Source organism: Solea senegalensis, linkage group LG6 (assembly GCF_019176455.1).
Source record: "Solea senegalensis isolate Sse05_10M linkage group LG6, IFAPA_SoseM_1, whole genome shotgun sequence".
In the NCBI taxonomy this organism is placed as follows: Eukaryota; Metazoa; Chordata; class Actinopteri; order Pleuronectiformes; family Soleidae; genus Solea; species Solea senegalensis.
Window position 1 is genome coordinate 7,635,892 of NC_058026.1, and position 20,106 is coordinate 7,655,997.

Here is a 20,106-nt window from a genome sequence, read left to right on the forward strand (position 1 = left end):
TCTCATGTTGCTCTGGTGCTCGATCGCTGGTGACCATTCCTGCTGTATCCTGGTACATCCTCACACTACACACTCCCCAAACCACTTCCACCCTCACGATGACCCACCCCCTCCCTTTGCCAATGTTTTGCCAACCGGGTCCGTTTCCCCTCACCATTGACCATGGGTGCTCATCACCGCCCAGTCTGCGGGCGGCAAAAATGGCGAAGGCAGCAGCGGCGGTAGCCAATAACAGCAGCTCTCCTGTTAAAGAGCTGAGGGACCTGTCAGCCATGGACGCTTTCCGATCCCGCAGCATCAGTGTCTCCGAACATGCGGTCCGCAGGTTAGAGAAGAGCCTTATGGTTGTTGCTTCCTTCATGGGATGGTTGATGGGGTTCATTGCCATGTGGGTCCGTTGGGGCGAGCATTGGGTGGTTTTCTTTGCCAGGGACACCTGGAGGGGCTGGTGCATGTTGGAGGAAGGTTTGCGTCTTGAACCTTTTTAGGTTTGTTTTGGGCTGCAATCATACACACACACACACACACACACACACACCGTTTTCAGATTTCATTTTATAATTGGCTTTTGCATGCAGTGTTCGCAGAAGACAACAGAAAACATCTCGGTCCATGTTTGCTTAGCTGTTTGATTTTGCTCCAACACAGATTTAACTTTTTCTTTTTAATCAATTAACTTTTTTTTTTTTTTTTTTTTTGGTTTGCCTTTGATTTCCTGTGTTTATTTTGTTTGGTTTGCTGTCTTGATTGGCTTAACAATGACTGAATGGCAGGAAGTTCAGTTGTACAAAGTAATTGACAACAACGGCAACCAACAATTCTCCCTCACTCTCACTTATGGGAGGACACAACAGCTTTGCTTGCTTGACATATTTTTGTCTATGTGTCTGCTCCACTCACAAACTGCTGCTATGACCATGGCAATCTCTCATTGTGGGATTTGAGGGTTAACCGAGTCTGGAATCAATCTGTTTTCACAACTAACATCAGCCCGGTCATTCTCCATAACACACACAAACTTGTCTCACTACCTCTCTGCTCAATTTGCTTGGCTGAGCAGCTTGAGTGACTCAAAGGTGTTTGATATTATCCCTGCAGTTTGTTGTGCCTCTGTTTCCCAGTAGATGGCAGTAAAAGCCCAGCAGTATACTGTTTGAAACCTATGCATGTATTTAACTCCAGAGTGAAACATGAAACCTTAACATCTGCAGTGTGCATCTGTTAAACTTGCTTCAGTCACTACATGGCTATAAATCTGTTTCCCCAAATATCCCTAGTGATAAGTCAGTTGTGGAATTAAGCCACTCTCTTGACAGACGCACTCATGACTGTTTTAAGCCTTTAGACATTGAAGTCCCATCCATTTTTTCATGAACAAAAATTGGTGTGATATTATCCCCTTAATGGATTTTTCCTGTTCAGTTGAGCCTGTGCTGCCAATGCAAACATTTTGACTATGATAACTGCACTAAAATGCAAAGCATTGGATTGCAAAAGTTAAATTATGTAAAAATCTGTCATGAGTGTGTCTTTGTCCTGTTAATTTAAGAAGTAAATATGTCATTATTATCAGTTCAGGAATGGTGAGTATAAAATGTGTGTTTGCTTGTTCACATGCTGGGACTTGGTATGAGTGAGAGATTCCTTCTTGTTCCTCTGAGATGTATTCAAATTTTGTATTGGACTTAATCTTGGGGACATTATTGCAATCGTGTTGATGCATGCAACTTTGACGGGTCATCACGTTGTGATGTACGCCTGTCAAGGTAACCTGCCCTTGAAAATTATAGTGTTTTAGAAGACTGAGATGCATGAAGCCAAAATAATTTCCCTCAGTCGATTCACCAAGGACAAAAGCTCCTCCTCCTCCTCCTCCCATAATGCTTCTCCTTTTGTTTTAGTATTTGCTTATTTTTTGTTCTTCTGTATGATTGTGACAGGAAGAGGCATAAAATCAGTCCCTGTATTCAATACTCCCCACTGTGATGAACAGAGTGGGCTCAGTCATCCTCACATTTGCCAGTTGCTCATGTTGAGTGTTTACTTTTCATGTTTACTTTTCAGCTGGCAGCTAGTGTGGCTTTTAGTTTATTTGTAATTAAACACAATAAAGCATCAGCCTGGTGGTTTTTGTGCAGCTAAGTGAGCAGAAACAGAATACACTAGACAACAAGTGTGGTGTCATAGCTCATGTGGCCACTTGTACCATGTCCCAGTGTATCTGTATTTGTGTGCATGAGGAAATTAGCTTTTAATCACACATCTGGATGCATGTGTGATCATATATGTATTGCATGAGATACAGACAGGGAGGTACTTTTGGTGAGTTAGTGTGATTTATTTATTTTTTTTAAAATGATAATTCTCATGTGTTAATTACTTCTCACTTTTCACCTGTATATCAGAGCTTGCATGTCCGTTAAGTTCTGCCTTAATTACGTGTAAAAAAACAAAACAAAAAACACTACCAGGAGCCTCTGTGCTCTCCCCTTGTGGTTCCTCTCCCCTTTGCTGTTGTCTAACGTTCTCTCTGTTACCTGCTCTAGGATGCACACATCGACCACAACATGCAGCCTGGGCTCTGCTGATGAAAATGCTGTGACTCAGGCGGACGAGGGGTTGAAGACCGTACACCTGGAGCTCACGGAGACCTGTCTGGACATGATGGCACGATATGTGTTTTCCAACTTCTCTGCACTGCCAAAGAGGTTGGCGTGATTTATTGTGTGGTTGGCATAAGACGTTAAAACAATTGAGGCTTTAACTATGATATATTTTGCCTCTGACTTTCCATGTAGATCTCCCATTGCGGAATTCCTATTGGCGGGGGGACGTAGTATGACCTGGCTTGTGGGCAACAAGCTGGTGACCATAACAACCAGTGGAGGCGTCAGAACTCAAGCACTGCTTGGCCTCGACATGGCTGAACGACTGGGAGGAGGAGGGGAAATGACCAGGTGAAGTGTGTTCACCTTGTAGGCTGACAGTGGCTTGTAGTGTCTTTCAACTGGACGGCTGTGGGTTCAATTCCTGGCTTAACCCTACATTGCTCCTGACAGCTGTGCTGGCAGTGACATGTACATGGTTTTATCCACATGTGTATGAATGGGTGGAAATAAAAGCACTATATATATATATATATATATATATATATATATATATATATATATATATATATATATATATATATATACATATATATATATGTATATATATATATATATACATACATATATATATATATATACATATATATGTATATGTGTGTATATATGTATATATATATATATATATATATATATATATATATATACACGCATATACACACATATATACACATGCATATACTGACAATTGACCTTGCTCAGTTTTTTCCTCCTGCTAAATTGTTTTTGATCATTTCCTGGTCCTGCAGGTCAGATCCATCACTCCACACTCGAATAACCAAAGAGGCTCCAGCCAAGCTGGAGTCACAGTCAAGCCAGCAGCACAACAGAGCCTCACGCATACGGGTCCGCTCCATGTCAGGTAATAAATACTCAGGTGCTCATACGTATCTTTAACTAAGAAAACTAGCCCAAATCAAACCCATGCCTTCCCACAGATATCTGTTGATCTACACCAGCCTTTCCTAAGTTTAAGAGTGCCGGTGCCCACTTTGAAATTTGAAAATCTCTGAGGCTTAAACCTTGAATCATGTCTCTGATCAACACAGAAGACTAGGATCAGTAATGTTTTTTTCATGTTAACATGGGGTACAAATATTGGTTGACACAGCAGGGCTCCATGTAATATTTGAAAGGTTTAAGCTTCATTAACAAAGTGGTCACTTTCAAAGTGCATAATTGTCCATCGACATAAATAACAATTAAAAAAATTAAAAGGAACAAACTAACATTGATTGCAAATACTGAAATATTAGGCCTGTATGCTGACCGCCAGACACTAAATAATTACACATAAAATGTCACAATATTGCTATATATATATATGTATATATATATGTGTGTGTGTATGTGTATATATATATGTGTATATATGTATGTATATATATAATTATGTATGTATGTATATATATGTATATATATGTATGTATGTGTATGTATGTATGTATGTATATATACATGTGTTGTTATACTAGGTCAGATAAAAGAAAAATAACACATAATTTAAACTTTGTCTAAAAGTTTTTTTTTTTTTTTTTAAATTGGCCATACATATTTTACAGCAATTTAAAACCTATTTACAGAAAATTAAAAACATTTATTTATTTATATTTAACGACTTCTTCTGGCCTACTAGGGATGGTGCTGCCCACACTTTGGGAATCCATGATCTACACCTTTGTCTTCTTCCTCCTGGATTATAGCAATTCTCTCTTCTCATCTATCAGCTAAGCAGGCCTCTCCCATCCTCAAGCTGTCTTTCATCCCATATCCCTTTAATCCTTGCACCCTATTAAATTCAGAATATACTTCAAAATAGTATACAACATACAAAGCCCTCCATAGTCTTGACCCAAACTACATATCAGAGCTCCCCTAGTCATACTCTCACTCCAGACCACTTGGATCCTCTACATTCCTCCTCCTATCTGCTTTTCTGGTAAAAGCTCCATCACTTTGACCCTGACTGTCTGTTTTTATATTCCAGGTGGCCATGCTTTACGTGCTGGACCTACTCAAAGTCTTAGTCCTCTCGTGTCCCCGTCTGAGGGTGAATTGGCTGCTCCTCTCTCTCCTTCCTCTGGCCCTGCCCTTGAAGCCCTAGGTCCTCCCTCCGCCACCTCTGCCACGCCCTCTGCACCCACTCCCCTCAAAGACAACCCCAGTCTGGCTGACTTTGTCCCCATACTCACACAGGGCTGGGCCGAGATCTTCATCCGGAGACCATCTGGTATGTGAAATGCACCACATCTAGTCTATGAGGCTTGGTATTCACACGCTGTGCGGTCAATGACTGTCGGGAATTTGTCGTCGCAGGTAACACGAGCTGGCTGATGTGTCTGGAAAACCCACCCAGTCCGTTCTCCTCTGAGCTGGGCAACATGCCCCTGCAGGAGCTCTCCAGTGTCCTGATGGCGATGGAGGGAGTGAAGGAGACCCCTACCCAAACAGCCAGTGCTCCTGCCAGCACTGCGGCTCCCACACCGGCACCTATCTCTGAGCCCCTGACACAAACCCAGAGTAGTGTGGTAGGGAAGGCAAACCTGATCCAGCGCTCCAACACGGGTGAGTAACAGCTGAGACAGCTAAGGACAGAGAGACATTGATATCGAGGCCGGAAATATTGTGTTAGTGCTTGTCATGATTTTGTGGCGTTGGGTGAGTTGCACCGTGTGGAAATGTAGGATCATGAAACTGTCACTGTGAAATTCACATAACTAAAACCAGCTTCACACCTGGTATTAAAATCCGTCCTGAGTGATCGGATCACGTGTACACGACTGAAAACTATCCTGAATGTGTCCTCAGATGCATGAATGTACCACAGTCACACCATTACCACTCCACGCCACATGATTTCTTTTTTTTGTTGTTGTTCCCGATGGTTAAAATCTTATTTCCTGTCACAGCAGTGATATTCACACACACACCAACACATCGACAGCGGACACATATGTACAGTTAAACATAATTTTGATCTCAAACAGACATGAGTTCAGTATGTATTTGAATGAATGAATGAATGGCTGTGAAAGCCAAATGAATGAGGTCAGAGGAGCTTCATCATGTACACATTTTAATGCCAGGTGTGAACAGCCGTACATGGTGCTGTCAGCGTTCATACTATGCCAAAGACAAGTAGAGAGTAAAGCGTAGTTATTTACAGAACAGTGTCAGAAATAAATGAATAAATCGTGTGTGAATGGGTCCCATATGTTCACTTGATTGCTGCCCCCTGCTCCCCTGAGTGCCAAATTGTTTTTCATCACTTTGTTTGAACCAGAAGATGATGAATTAGTCGGGTCTGTGATCATAGAAGATTGCTTCTTTTAAGTTAACGTTCTATTATCAGTAAAGTATCTTGTTTTGCAGAAGCCTTTGCAGTCTGGTGCGTTTGCTCTGCGATTTTCGATTCTTTTTTTCTTCCTCATCTTTCTTTCATTTTTCCCCCCTCTTTTCTCATTGCCTTTGACATTTTTTGTTTGTTGTTTTCATGTGTTTTTTTTATTTTTTATTTTTTATTTCCCTCTTCACCAATTTACTGGTTTGTGATTGGCTGCGGCCTGTTATGTGGCAACATGTGCCACCATCTTCTCCACTGGCACACCCCACGCCTGCAGTTTGCGGCTCTCTCTGGTCTCTGGGTCTGGGCTCTGCCCCCTCAGGCCCTCCAGCCCCTGGCAGGTTGCACAGGAGCATTTCCTGGGCAGGTACTGTCCACCACATGCGTGACCCCTGCATCCCTCCCGTTCAGAAAACTCCTGGTGTAGTGTATTTCTTCTCACTTGTACAGGACAATACTGCTGACACAAGTTGTAATGGTAATGTCATTAAATTCGTATTATTTAGACATAAGATTAAAAAAAAAACTAAATATTGATTTCCAAATAAGATGAGTAACTTTATTCTTTCTGGTGAGTGTAAGATTAGAAGACTGATACCACTCACATCAGCCAGGAGACGCATGGCTTAACATAAACACTTAAAACAGTTGGACATTCTGTCTATGAGAACTGTGTTGGACCATAATCTTTTTTTTATCATATCTGTTTCTTGGCTGGCTGGTTTGCTGTGCTAAGCTCTGCAATATAGCGTCTGTGTGTTTATCCATGTCTCCTGGCTCCAGCTTCATATTGACAGGACAGAAATGAGAGTGGTATTGATCTTTGGATCTCATCCTCTGACAGAAAATGAAAAAAAGTTATCCTAGTATGTCGGAATTTCTTTTATAACCTTGTTTATGCTCAAAAACTGTGCAAGTGAAGAAACTCCGCTTTGTTAAATTGCCCATTAGTTCTGTATTAACACAGGAGGGAGCGTCTTCTATGAGTGAGTGATACTCATCAATCAGTCCAATGACGCCTTTTTTTTTTTTTTTTGACTCCCTCCATGATTTATTTTTCCATCCCAATCATTTTCTCTAACTCTTGTGTTTTTGAAATATACTCCCAGGTTGACCATTTAATCTTTGATGTTGTCTACAGAAAAGCTCAGACCTCCTGCAACTTACCACATCTCTTCCTTGCCGTACTGTTAACCCAGTAGGACGATGAAGACTTTTATTTAGAGCTGCACTATTGGCTGCTTTGTTTTTTGTTGTTGAGTGGATTGTTGGGGGATACAGGACCTGATGATTACCTGGTCTGGGCTGCTGTTGCAGTAGCTTCATTTGGTCTGCAATCTCAATGCTGTCCGTCTATAACCAACTCGCCAACCAAACCGATGCATGCTTGTGCCTTGTTGGAAATCAAGTAGAAGAAGCAGTGATGAGAGATGCTGCTTGCTGCATTGCTCTTTTCTCTGTCTCTGATCTAAGTGTTTGTGGTTTGATTAAATTTAGGTTGTGATCTTTATCTGTTTGTGTGTGTTTGACTTTGTTTAATCACGTGGATGCATCAGGCTGTGTTTCATATGGCCGCGATTAATTCGACTGACACTCCTGAGTTTTTGTCTTTAACGTTTGTTGGCGGAGACGCATACCTATGACTGTTTTTATGTCTATGTAACACACAGTGGACCACACTGTGTGTGTGTGTGTGTGTGTGTGTGTGTGTGTGTGTGTGTACTTTCACCTATAACCCACATGGTTGCTGTTGTGTGCCACTGCAGAGTCTGTGGTGGTACTAGAGGAAGGGTCAGGGGTCAGCGCAGCACACACACCATCTGACAGGCTGGAGAGCGAAGAGTTTGAGCCGATGACCTCTGATCCCATCTTCATGTCTGCTGACAAATTCACAAAGACTCCACCTCCTGGGACCCTCAGCAGGGTAGGTTGTTGGCGTGGCCAATTTCTGAGAGCAAATGAACAGAATACCACGCGTAATTGATAGGAGCAAAATGAATAATAAAATACTACTATGTGAATGTTTAAAAGGCTTAAAGGAGGTCTATTGTGTAATAATTAGTGACATAATGCTGAAACTGCAGATTATAACAAACGGAGGGCTCCTGCTTCATCAGCTTGATGGAGCAAATTGGCAGCCTCTGTAATGCAAGGCCCTTGAATTTTTAAGTGGTTATATACTTACATAAACATACTTATTGGTTGTATATATCTTTCAACCCTCCTAAATGCAGAACACCTCTTATTAATGACAGGCTTTGTTGTGTAATAGGCTAATCTGCTAAAAACCTGCTTAAGCCACTTGTATTGTCACTTAAAGAGCTTGAAATCAATTCACCTAACTGTCTCCTCCAGTCCTCTTCCACCTCCAGTCAAGATGATGAGAAGTCGACTCTGGAGGAAGTAAGTGAAGGAGCCATTCCCATCGATCAGCCCACCATGGGACCCTCCACTCCAGGTAGCCAGGGGCCAGAGCTTCCTTTCCAGGCTCAGTCTCAGTCTCAGTCCCAGGGTCATGGACTTAATAAGTCCAGCTCCTCCCCAGAGCTCCAGACGCTACCTGAAGCCTTCGCCAAAGCTGCAAAGGAGTCCGAGACCGCACTGGCTGACCCTATCCAGCCCAGAGTGCCTTCAGATGGCAAACCTCAACCCCAGCAGCCTCAATTTGAGAAGGAGAAGGTGGAGGGAAGCACAGCACCTGACATTAATGGACTCGGAGGTCAGAGCCAAGGTCTTGACAGTCCAGGTGCAGCATCATCTCAAAGTGGAGGTGCGAGGATGAGGTTGGAGTTTCCAGCAGCAGCAGCAGCACAACCTGGAGCCATCTCTCCCGGCGGTGGCCACAGACCACGGGGTCACACCATCTCTGTGTCGGCGCCGTCGTCCAGGAGAGAAAGGAGGACAGAGAGGGACTCGTATCATGGTCGGCCAGGACCTGGCAATGCAGAAAAGATTTCTGGCCTGAGTCCCAGGTACTCCACCATTTATACAACACACTACTGCAGCTGTCTCTGCCAAATTAGTGACACCATGACTAATTTGGCCGCTGTCAAGTGGCAGTGTTCCAGCAAAGAAACCCTTAATTATGTTCTGTGAGCCATGTTTGTGTTGAAGATAGAGACGATGAAAGTTTGAAAGTATAGAACTTCTTAAATTTACAAAGTTGGTAAACCTCTTCCAAGAATAAAGTTTTTAAAAACAGCCGTAGTTTCAGTTTCAGAACAAAATCCTGTTATGAAGCCTGCAATTGGGCAATACCAGCTGTCAATCACACTGGTGTCCACTCATGTGCTGTGCTTTACTCTACCTCCATTCTACTTCATAGGCTTCACTTTAAAAATCATTTTTATATGCAGTCTATGTGGATAGCTGTACGTCGCACAGTGCACTGCCTGAGTTAAGTGTTGTTTTTTTCCCTCTCAGTCTCTGACACAGTGTTTGTCTCCTGCAGCTTCGTCTTCCTGCAGCTGTACCACTCTCCTTTCTTTGGGAACGAGGCCAACAAGCCACTGCTGCTGCCTAAAACTCAGGTCGGTTTACCTCATGTTATATACTGTACATGTATATTAGCGTTGACAGTGTTGTGTCACTGACTTTTCTGTCTCTGGCAGGTGATTGACCGCGCTGTAAAGGTCTTGGACCAGATGCCACCTTACGACACCCACAAGATTGGAGTGGTGTTTGTGGGAGCTGGTCAGGTGAGAAGACGTGCACCTTGATTTGGCGGCTCACAATAATTACTGTCCGCACGCTCTACGACCTCACACCGTCACTGTCGTGACCTTTTGACAGGTGAACAACGAGGTGTCGATCCTCTCCAACGAGTACGGCTCGAACCGCTATGCCGCCTTCCTGACGGGCCTCGGCAAATTGATCCACCTGAAAGACTGTGACCCCGACCAGATCTTCCTCGGAGGGCTCGACCAATACGGAGATGACGGCGAGTTCACCTACTGCTGGCATGACGACATCATGCAGGGTTAGTGCATTTATATATCTTGTGTAACATGGTAAGGATTGTGGTGATAATTCTGCTCCGTCTATGGACGACATTGTGTCTCTGCAGCCATCTTCCACATAGCCACACTGATGCCAAACAGGGAGAGCGACAAGGGCTGCTGCAACAAAAAGCGTCACATTGGTAACGATTTTGTGATGGTGGTGTACAACGACTCTGGAGAGGACTACAAACTGGGCACCATCAAGGTACTCGCCCCCCCGGAAAACGACCACTCAGTGCGTATTCATGAATCAGCTGTAATCCTTTGTCTCGTTTTAGGGTCAGTTCAATTTTGTGGAAGTCATCATAAAACCACTGCATTATGAATGTAACCTGGTGACCCTCCAGTGTCGCAAAGGTGAGCAGATCAAACTGTTTGGGCCTTTGTTTTCTTGTGACTCTGTTGTTGTTTATTCTCACTTCTCTCCTTTGCAGACCTCGAAGGTTTAGTGGATACAACGGTGGCAAAAATTGTTTCCGACCGCAACCTTCCTCTCTTAGTCAGACAGATGGCTTTGCATGCGAATGTAAGTTATTTCCCTTATCTCTGCCCCTCGCGCACACACACACACACACACACACACACTTGTTTCACACGTCTTTGTCTCTGTGCAGATGGCTTCTTTGGTGCATCAGCACCGAGCAAACCCCTCTGATGCTTATGCCTCCAAGTGGTTGGCAAGATTGAGGCACATAAAGCGGATCAGGACCCGGGTGAGAACAACACACACACACGCACACCAACTTGAAATGACTCTTCGTAAATCACTTTCACGGTCAATGATATTTTCTAATTTCCTCCCTTTACATTTCATCCATCTGTTTTGGTCCCTCTGCTCCGACTCCAAGGCTCTTGAAGATATTCAGTCTCGCTCGACTCCGGGGATCTCACTGACCCAGGGACACGCTCAGCCAAATAAAACATTTCAGCAGAGCGCTTCAGCGTCAAACCCCGAGACATCGGGTCAGAGAAAGAGACTTGTTTCCACAGTGGATGATTTCACTGATTTTGTTTAATTCTGTTTATAGTCCCTGGCCGATCCACAAGCACACACATGCACACATGATCATAGGCAGGATGTGTTTATCAGTGGAATAAACCGTGAGCATGAAATGTGGGGGTCGTGCCCTGTCTGAGTTGAATGTGACTGCGGAAGGCATGGAGTGAGTCGGACTCGGAACAGGAGACACTGTTGTTCCGCGACAGCTGGTAAATAAGCGGCTGTTTACTTACGAGGCTGTGAACCCCTGAGCTTCAGGCAGGACATAAATGATGCGTGACGTGATCTCGTCTCGTCGTTGCTGTCAAACTCTTTATTTGACTTTGTCAAGTGCAAAAACATGAGAAGTGCTACAACTGCAAACATTACACGATAAGATGATACAAAAAAAAAAAGAGCAGAGATAAAATATGTTAAGACAAAAATGCATTGTACAACACGAGGCAGCTTGAAGACAAAGAGCTCTGGCACGCTTCTCGCTGCATACTGTGCACATGAAGCAGGTACGTGTGTGGAGGCGTTAACAGCTGGGCTTCCTGTGGTTTCATGTTTGGCTTATTGTGGAGAACGCTTTATATGAAGTACATTGTTAGCTTTGGCTGAAGTGCTTCAGTCACACTGGAGATAAGTAAATCTTTGGAATTCGTAAAAACACCAGTGCTTGACATTATGAAAACGCTGCTGCGACATTTTAAACAATTCTGATCATAAGAAGCAAAAATATATACATCATGAAGCACCAATATATACACAAATGTACACACACAAAGGAATGGAACGTGGGCTTGTTTGTTTTTTGCGAGATCCTGAAACGAAGTCGAGTGAAAATGTGTTTGACACAAAAGGGTTCAGATTGAACGTGCTGTGTGACGGTGGCACCAGCTTTGTAGAGGGAGGGGAAAAGGACCTTGAGCCCTCTGTGGATGTCCCATTAGCACCTTTTGAAAGATCAATTCCCTTTCATATCGTTCAACAACCAACCAAAAAAAAGAGACCGGCATATGACTGACACCAGCTGAAATTCCACACAGCTGGAAATCGAGGTTAATGGCCAAATTCAAAACCATGTTCTGTGATGAGTGAAGAAAGCATATTTGGTTTTTATGGTGGTCTGTCCAGGTGATGGGGTGGGGGGGTTCCCTGAGATCTGAGGCCACTGGACATGTAGTGTCCTCATGCTGATCACAATAAGACAAAAACATTACAAAAACAAATATGAGACGAAAGCAAAAGACCAAATACAAAACCGACTGATTCAATAATAATACAAACACGTCTCTATAATGGAAGGAAAACTTGACGCAGGGAGAGTTAAATATGTTGTATATCAGCTCAACCAGAAAATAAAGTGCTAAATACAAACTGAATGAATGAATGAATAATTACTCTGCACGGTAACAATTCAGGATACATAAATGATACAAAAGCTTTGGCAGCGTTTATAGTGACGATACGAGTGAAGCTTCCTCTATTGGTCTGGATACCAAGCTTATTATTTTTGACTCTGCTCCTTCGCTGACGAGACAATCTACATCTGAACAAAAGTGCTTTTAAATCACAACCATATGGAACAAAATCAATAAAATACTCCTTCATTATAGCTTTAAGATTGTTAATAGTCTTTACCTCATATAAGTGAATGCAAAATCATTTTTCCTCAAACAAACGAAACGTCTCTGAGCGCCGTCTTTACTCCGTAACGACACTCAGTTTTTATTCCTCGTTCGTCTTTAATCTCTCTCAAGTGGACCTGTATGGAGAGATGTTGATATCTGCACCCTGAAAAACAAGCTGCTGGGAATCCCAACAGTCTGTGTGTGTGTGTGTGTGTGTGTGTAGCTGTAGCTGTAGTGTATGACGTGTTACCATTAGCACACCTGTGCCTACAGTGTTCATTTTCTGTGTGCGTGTGTATGTGTGCCTGCATGCAAATTTGGGGTCGAAAATGTGTGACACGTTTTCAGACAGGCCACTTGTACCCATGGTAACCGAAATATTACAATATAAACACACGTAGACAAGACGACACAATTGAGAAACGCACCGGGGGTTTTTCTTCTGATATATACATAGAACAAAAAAAGACTGACTGCCAATTGTCTGCTTTCATTTGGCAAAGTCCTCTGGTGAACACGCTCGTGTGTTCCTGTCAGTGACCACATGTGACCACCAGGGTCGCATGTGTTTTATCGTAAAGGAAAGGTGGGAGAGTGCTGTTTGAGATTAGTGTTGACCTTGACGTGACTGTTTGAAGCAGCTCACTTAAACACAGGTGAACCCGCACCTTGTTTCAGAGTGAACTGAGCTGGGATTTGATCACTGCTCATCTGGTCACATCGCTGTCTCTTCTGCTTTCACCCAAATTGCTTTCCTGGGTTTAGAGAGCGGCACCTTGGGACAAAACCCGCTGTCCCTGTCCTCCTCTCGTCCTTAACCCAACATTTATTCCCTCCTTTCCCCCTCTACCCTTCTTCATCTGTCCATTTGTCCTCATGATTTGGGGTGTCCGGAGCCGTGCCTGTCTAAGTTGGGGTGCACCTTATTTTTCAGGGGTAGGGGCTTGCGTTTTCGCTTGCGTGTGGGGATGGTGGTTGTGTGAGCTGGGTGGTTGAACAGGCTGGAGGCGGGGACTGTCTCTCTCTCTCTGGGAGGATCCCAGTCCTGGGTGATGGGTGCGGGGGCAGGAGTGGAGGGCAAAGAAGGTGCGGGGGTATATGGATGTGCAGTGGGTGTTTTGAGTGGGGCATTGGTAGGGGGGGTGTTTCCCGATATGATGGGGAGAGAGGAGTGGGTGGCAGATTTCTCAGTGACTGGTGTGGGCAAAGGAGCAGGGGTGAGTGTTGAGGCTGGTCTGGGCTTAGAAAAGGGAACGGGTGTAACTACAGGAGTCTTTTTGGGATTAGCAGTGGTGTTTCCACAGTCCTTTACAAGTTCACTTTTATCTGTCCTTTTGCCCTTCCTGCTCCCTTTGTGTTTTTCTTTTCCACTCTTTCGCTCCCTCCAGCCGGCAGAGTCCTTGTCTTCACACTTGCTCCTCTGCCCTGCCTCGCTCCTCCTCTCTTGACCACCTCCTTCTCTCTCTCTCCCTCTGTGTCGCCTTTTCCTCTGGGCGCGCTCCAGTTTACACTCCACGTGGTACAGATCCTCTGTTGCCATGGTGACACGGTCAAGCTGTTGCAGCAGGGCGTCCAGAGTAGGAAGAAGTCTCCTGAGAGAGGCTTCGGTCTCGGCCCTCTCCCTCCAGCTAATACCTCCCACCACTACCCCGGGGCCCAGACCCAAACCCAGACCTAACCCGAGCCCCAGGCCAATGCCCGGGGCTTCGGTCAGACTGCAGGGACTGGAAGAGGCCGGGCGCCACGAGGCCTCCGAACCGGCGTCGACACTGTCTGGTGTGGGTGGAGAGTCTGGATCGTCCAGCGGCGGCAGGCACAGGGACTTACAGTCGCTGGTGGAGGATGAGCGAGATGGTGGCAGCTCCATGCCTTCAAAGCGCACCTTGTGACGAAACTAGGAACAGGAAAAAAAGGGAAATGGAGGCTTAGAGGAAAAGCATGGGTGTCTTCTGACCCTAACACAATCTCTATAGACCTGGCAAACTTTATTTTAAGCGTCCGACCTCTGACATGGCTAAAATATTTAAATTGATCCTGTAATATGTGCCATTTCTTGTATCCTCTGCTCAACTTTGAACTTGAGGTTTTAGAGGTTTCTAAAAGAACTATTTGCAACATTAGTTCTGTGAAAATCTTTCATAACAAAGTTAAATTGGTATAGAATCGATTCAGGAAACCAGTGGCAATACCAAGTGCTAATGAAATAAGCAGTTGTACCTCCTTGGCCCTGCTGAGACCCATCCACATTTTGAGTCGCCTGAGGAACAGCTCGACCATCTCGTAGTCTTGGAGGTCCACGGCCGGTCGGTACAGCTCTGCCCGCGCGCGCCGGTAGTTCCTCAGCAGCAGGGAAGTGATCGTCCAGAGCAGCACCAGCCGAAGCACGGCGAAGCTCGTGTGGAACACCAGCGAGGAGACCGTGCTGGAGGGACCAGAAAATGTCCAGCCGGGACGCCAGGTCAACAAGCCCCGCCCGCCAGCACCCAGCAAGGACAGACAGGTGGCGCTCACACTGCCGTAGCCGTCCAATACGGAGTTGAAGAGCTGCGGTGAAGGAGGGGAAAAACAGAATGTTTTTTTTCTTTATTTATACACTTGTAATGAAGTTGGTCTAATAATAAACAAGGAGCTATATTGTGAACTAAGCCTCCTGTAAGGTATGTGTATGTGTTGAGTGTGAGTGTGTAGGAGAGAAACAAAAGGAACAGTGAAGAGAGAAAACACTGACCAGGTGTCCTGTGTGTGAGTAAGCCAGCATCAACAGCAGTAAAGCCAGGGCGACTCCCAGCAGCTCCCACACCGAACGCCGCAGAGCTCTGCCAAACACGGCCCACTCTCTGAGAAAGCGCAGCTGGTGAGAAGCCTGCGGAAGAGTACAAATGATTTGGTCTTGATATTAAATAACGCTCAACACGTTTACAACTTGCGTTTCATTACGATCACAGACATGGACATCGTGCCGAGCTGTCGCAACAACCATGTGCTCATCGCCGAGGGATTCTGTATGTGTCTCACTCCTGAACATCTATTTAAATCTTATTAAATGGGCTTTATTGACCCCACGGGGAATTTCCTTCAAAGGCAAAAGTGCCACAACAGCCGCAGGACGACAACACAGACGGCAGACATATGGCATCTTAGCGGTTAACCTCTATAAAGTCTGCCACAAGGTAAGAGATCATATTCAGAAAACGGCATGGATGATTCGGATGAGGTCATTTAGAATGCCTCACCTCACAATCACCAAAGTAAAGGAATAGAAGGATTTGTGTTTGTATTCCTGCTGCTGTAACAAGTGAATGTCCACAGTGTGGGATCAATAAAATGTAATTTAATCTGATCCAATCCAAAACAATCTAATTTAATCCAGTCCAATCTAACCAATATCCTGACATACTGAATATACAACATCTGCTGTGTATGACCAGCCTCTGCTCTCTTTCCTTCTCTCTTACCTTGAGCACCAGTACGAACAACAGCATCGCCGACGCGACCGAGTACATTTGAGTCTGTCTGGCCAGCGGGTGGAAGTCCGTGAAGGCGTTCCCCGGGCACTGCGTGTACGACGCCCACTGCTGCTTGGCCATGGCGCAGCAGCTCAGGTGCAGTCCGCACACCGACGCCGCCAGAGCCAGCTTACAGATGCCCAGGAGTCTCCAGGCGGACAGCAGGTACCTGTAGCCTCCCCGGACAAAGCCCAAGACCCCGCGCACCAGGAAGTACAGCACCAGGGCGAACAGGATGATCTGGGGAAACCCAAGGAATCACAAAACACAAGTTTCACAAGAGCAGGTTTGTTTTCCCTTGTTCATGTCACACTGATTATCCTGATTTATGTGCTTGATCTTAGCTGTCACATGGAACAGTAAAACTAACACATCGATGACACATTACAGGTCAGGATGTGTCGTACATCATTGTTTTTGTGTCTTTTTGGTGCATGATTTCAAATATATGATGCATTTTGTTTATGGTTCGTATTACAAGGTTTCAAATGTGCATGTTTTTAAAGGTGGTACCGCACGACTGATTTTGCTGCTCATTATCGGCGTCGACAGAGGGGTCCCTCGGGGGTTACCGTGAGAAGGAGCTGCAGGTCCAGGCCTGTGATTGGCCACAGAGTAATGACGCGCAGGTCGAGACTGGACAGGGCACGCTCCGACACCGGAAACTCAAACAGGAAGGAGAAGACAGCCAGGAGGTTTGTGTTGACGTTGTAGAGCGAGAACTCCACAAACACGGCGCGGGTCCTGAAAACAAACAAGATTAAAAAAAAAAACACACGCTGAAGTGCCTGAGACCAGGAGTACAACAAGTTTCATTTGATTAAAAAAAAGCAGCAACACTGTAGGAGACGTTTGCCATCCTATTCTTATTGACACTGGTGATCTGCATGTGATATCAACATTATAATGAAAACTTATTGACTTTTGTTGTGGTTGTTGACACCATAACCATATTTTTGTTAGAATTATGAATTTGTAAGGTAAGAGGGACAGGTGTATCTGTCAACCTTTCAATCAATCAATCAACCTATCAATCAATCAATCAATCTATCAATCAATCAGTCTGTCTATTTATCTTAACCCTTTAACACCATGTTATAAGAAGTGTTTAAACTGTCGTATAAAATGCCGTAAATTGTAAATAACTGCCAGATATTAAAAGTTCTGGACGTGTTCTGGAAAAATGGCCAAAAAAGTTACATTTACTCACAGGACATTTTCTGGCCCTTTTTATGGGAACAATAAGCAAAAAAAAGGGCCAGACATTTTTAGGCTTTAAGTATTCCAGGGTTAAACTTTACCTTTTAAAACTTACCGTTATTATTATTTTAATTTGAGATATTATGCATCTAATCTGAATGAGCACTCAGAAGTTGTTTTGCTCAGTCTATCCTGCCTATAACTCCAACTCTGTAACGCTACTTTAAGCGTTCCCCTGTTTGCTACCTGTAGTCGAGCCAGTGCAGCTGCTTGAGCTGCTGTAAGGAGGAAAAGGCCTCCTCCAGGCTTCGGTTCAGCTGGTGGACCGCCTCGCCTCTGTTGTACATCCTCACTTGACCCACACGCCACACCCTAGAAAGACGAGTGGGAGGACACGCAGTGGAGAACATGACACATCAAAGAAAGCCAGATGTTTAACGTGCAGCGACGGTGGCCCACAAGTTAACCAAACAGCTGCTGCTCTGTTACAGCCTGCTTTATTCTTACCGGTTTGCGTCAGGAGTGATAAAGCGGCCCCTTGCCCAAACGCCGTCTCCTGCCCCGGCACCATCTGCAACTGAGGGAAATCATACAAAATGAATTCCAACATGAAACAGAGAGATTTCTTTACGCAGAGTAACATCTGCTGCAGAAAACTAAAGCACTGCACTCAATAGAAATGAGAGAAAGTCAAAGAACAGGCACAGGTGTTATCTCTCATGTGCACACAAGTCGATACGTTCGAAAAGTTCCCGGGTCAAATCCATAAAACCACATTTCACTCTCTCACCCCGTGCGTCGTGGATTTGTCGCAGCCTCAGAGTGCCGAGTAACACAGTCCCCGTGTCTCTCAAGAGGGCAGAGTCGTCCAGTAACCGCGGCAACAGGGACTCATTTAGCCATGTCAAGACATTGTCTCGGCTGTGAGAAAGAGAAATCAACAAACCGCCGTCAAACATAACGATACCATTCATAGAGGTCGACCGAGGACATTTGTACTGCTCTGCTCTCCTCCTGTGCATTTATTGGCAGAAATGTATCATATTTTACTGAGATCTGATTACTGATTTACTGATACTTGAGACACTGTCTCAAACCTGAAGTTTATGTGAACTTACACATGTAAATTGAGTCTATAATAACACTATAAAAATGGGGCCTCAGCCATTGAGGCAAAATAACAATAAGAATAATAAAATTATTAGAATGTCTCTAGAGGATGACTGAAAATGTTCTCAATTAATATATTAAAATGTCTTCTATGTGTGGAATCTGTGTGTATACCTGCTGATGTTGTGATACTCGGGTGTGTGTAGGGCCTGTTGCAGTTGTGTGCGCAGTCTCAGGCCGTGTGTGTCTTTGGCTGAGTCGGAGTAGTTCAGGAGTAAAACCACCAACAGGAAAAACATATAAACCAGGAAATTCTGATAAAAGAGAAACAAACACTTTATTAGTTTTACATTTCTTCCAACAAACAAACAAACAAAAAAGCAGCCTCCAGCATCATCTCTGTAACCTAATAAACCGAATGTGCTGACTCACCTTCAGCATGGTGTGCAGCATGTGCACCTTGCGCGCCTGGTCCCTGGCTTGGGACAGAGCAAATCCCTGTGGTGGTCTCACTCTGGGGACGCGCTGAACCACCCTCTCTACACGGGGGAACTCCACCAGCACGTCCTGGTCTTCTGGACGCAGGCGGCGCACGCACACCGCGTAGTACACGGCCTCGCACAAAACCTGCGGGCCAGAGGGTTTTGGAAACTGTGTCAAAGGTCGGGACGTTAATGAATTCACTCGACTCAGCGTGGATCGGTGCGTGGATCGCACAGATCGTGTGAGTCATCTCGATGAGATGAGATGAAATGAAAATAAGGAAAAAACCTCAAGAGTTTTAACATGACCACACCCTGACAGGAATTTAGTCCAAAGCAACATAAATGTGGGCAGTACCAGAGACGTGGATGAAATTCCAGCTTTTCACAAATGAAGAAAAACAGTCCAGTTGTCAGTCTGAGGTCCGCGTATTTTCAAGTGGAAAAAGAGACGTGTTTTTCTTTAAACCCGCCTCACTTTTTGGTGTCACGCAAAACCCAAAACGACAGCACAACAAGCGAATGACGTTGTTATGGAAACCAGCACACTTGGTATTAATTCATGCATTCGCTCTTGTTCCCTTTGACAACGAGGATAACAGAGATTGTACAAAAAAATGCCTGAATCTACAGTATGTCCTTAAGGACCCGTGGAGGAAACCGTTACATTCTGGAGAGGATCAGATAAAGGGAGAAGGATGGAGGAATAATTTTTCCTTTAACATTGGGACATTGGGTGTGTTAAAGTTTTGGTATGTGTGAGGTATGTGCGCTCTCAGATCACTTTCTTGTTTTTGCTCTGTTTTTAGGCCACACCTAATCTTAGGAGAATTATCGGGCTGTTTGGGTGCTCAAAATGTGTTCGCTGAGCCAACTCTGTCTGCTATTTGGCCATGGACAGCCCACGTAACCACAGGGTCGCTGATTCAAATCCCTAAGCAGGTAAAGCGCTGGGGTTCCCCCTCTGAGCAAGGTACCGAATCCTCATTGCTCCCCCAGGTGCAGATAAGTGCTGTCCCACTGCTCTCCCTGGTTTGTGTGTGTTCACTACTGGTGTGTATAAAAAAAAATGGTTAAATGTAATGGTCAAATTCACTATCACTAACTGGTGTGTGTGTGCAAATAAAACTAATTCTAATTCTAGGAGCAGGTCATACACACTCTGGTATTCAAACAACTGAT

At 44.7% G+C, this 20,106-nt stretch overlaps 2 protein-coding genes and 1 long non-coding RNA gene across 7 annotated transcripts in view; 2 read left to right on the plus strand and 1 right to left on the minus strand.

Annotated features, from left to right (window-relative positions):
• The window catches only part of tsc2 (TSC complex subunit 2), a 24,521-nt gene extending 13,394 nt beyond the window's left edge, over positions 1–11,127 (plus strand). For 2 of the 4 annotated variants that reach the window (XM_044027894.1, XM_044027893.1), the window contains exons 26-42: positions 185–325; positions 2,547–2,708; positions 2,799–2,957; positions 3,416–3,528; positions 4,654–4,896; positions 4,983–5,231; positions 6,287–6,376; positions 7,776–7,933; positions 8,365–8,981; positions 9,461–9,539; positions 9,621–9,707; positions 9,802–9,988; positions 10,076–10,215; positions 10,289–10,367; positions 10,445–10,536; positions 10,625–10,723; positions 10,859–11,127. In XM_044027894.1, the coding sequence (XP_043883829.1) occupies positions 185–325; positions 2,547–2,708; positions 2,799–2,957; positions 3,416–3,528; positions 4,654–4,896; positions 4,983–5,231; positions 6,287–6,376; positions 7,776–7,933; positions 8,365–8,981; positions 9,461–9,539; positions 9,621–9,707; positions 9,802–9,988; positions 10,076–10,215; positions 10,289–10,367; positions 10,445–10,536; positions 10,625–10,723; positions 10,859–11,026 (2,863 nt within the window). In that variant the 3' untranslated portion in view covers positions 11,027–11,127. The remainder of the gene's footprint in view (positions 1–184; positions 326–2,546; positions 2,709–2,798; positions 2,958–3,415; positions 3,529–4,653; positions 4,897–4,982; positions 5,232–6,286; positions 6,377–7,775; positions 7,934–8,364; positions 8,982–9,460; positions 9,540–9,620; positions 9,708–9,801; positions 9,989–10,075; positions 10,216–10,288; positions 10,368–10,444; positions 10,537–10,624; positions 10,724–10,858) is intronic. The other 2 variants (XM_044027895.1, XM_044027896.1) reach the window with 2 other exon arrangements.
• A 181-nt stretch (positions 11,128–11,308) lies between these two features.
• Positions 11,309–20,106, minus strand: part of pkd1a (polycystic kidney disease 1a) — a 60,538-nt gene continuing 51,740 nt past the window's right edge. The window contains exons 46-55 of one of the 2 annotated variants that reach the window (XM_044027892.1): positions 18,875–19,069; positions 18,617–18,756; positions 18,123–18,253; positions 17,840–17,903; positions 17,579–17,704; positions 16,705–16,876; positions 16,082–16,372; positions 15,355–15,489; positions 14,844–15,170; positions 11,309–14,520 (exon numbers count right to left, since the gene is read on the minus strand). In XM_044027892.1, the coding sequence (XP_043883827.1) occupies positions 13,501–14,520; positions 14,844–15,170; positions 15,355–15,489; positions 16,082–16,372; positions 16,705–16,876; positions 17,579–17,704; positions 17,840–17,903; positions 18,123–18,253; positions 18,617–18,756; positions 18,875–19,069 (2,601 nt within the window). In that variant the 3' untranslated portion in view covers positions 11,309–13,500. Of the gene's footprint in view, positions 14,521–14,843; positions 15,171–15,354; positions 15,490–16,081; positions 16,373–16,704; positions 16,877–17,578; positions 17,705–17,839; positions 17,910–18,122; positions 18,254–18,616; positions 18,757–18,874; positions 19,070–20,106 lie in introns of both variants that reach the window. The other variant, XM_044027890.1, reaches the window with a different exon arrangement.
• On the plus strand, positions 15,485–17,050 carry LOC122770776. The gene is made up of 2 exons (XR_006360546.1): positions 15,485–16,418; positions 16,639–17,050. It is a non-coding gene; the product is annotated as an uncharacterized LOC122770776 (long non-coding RNA).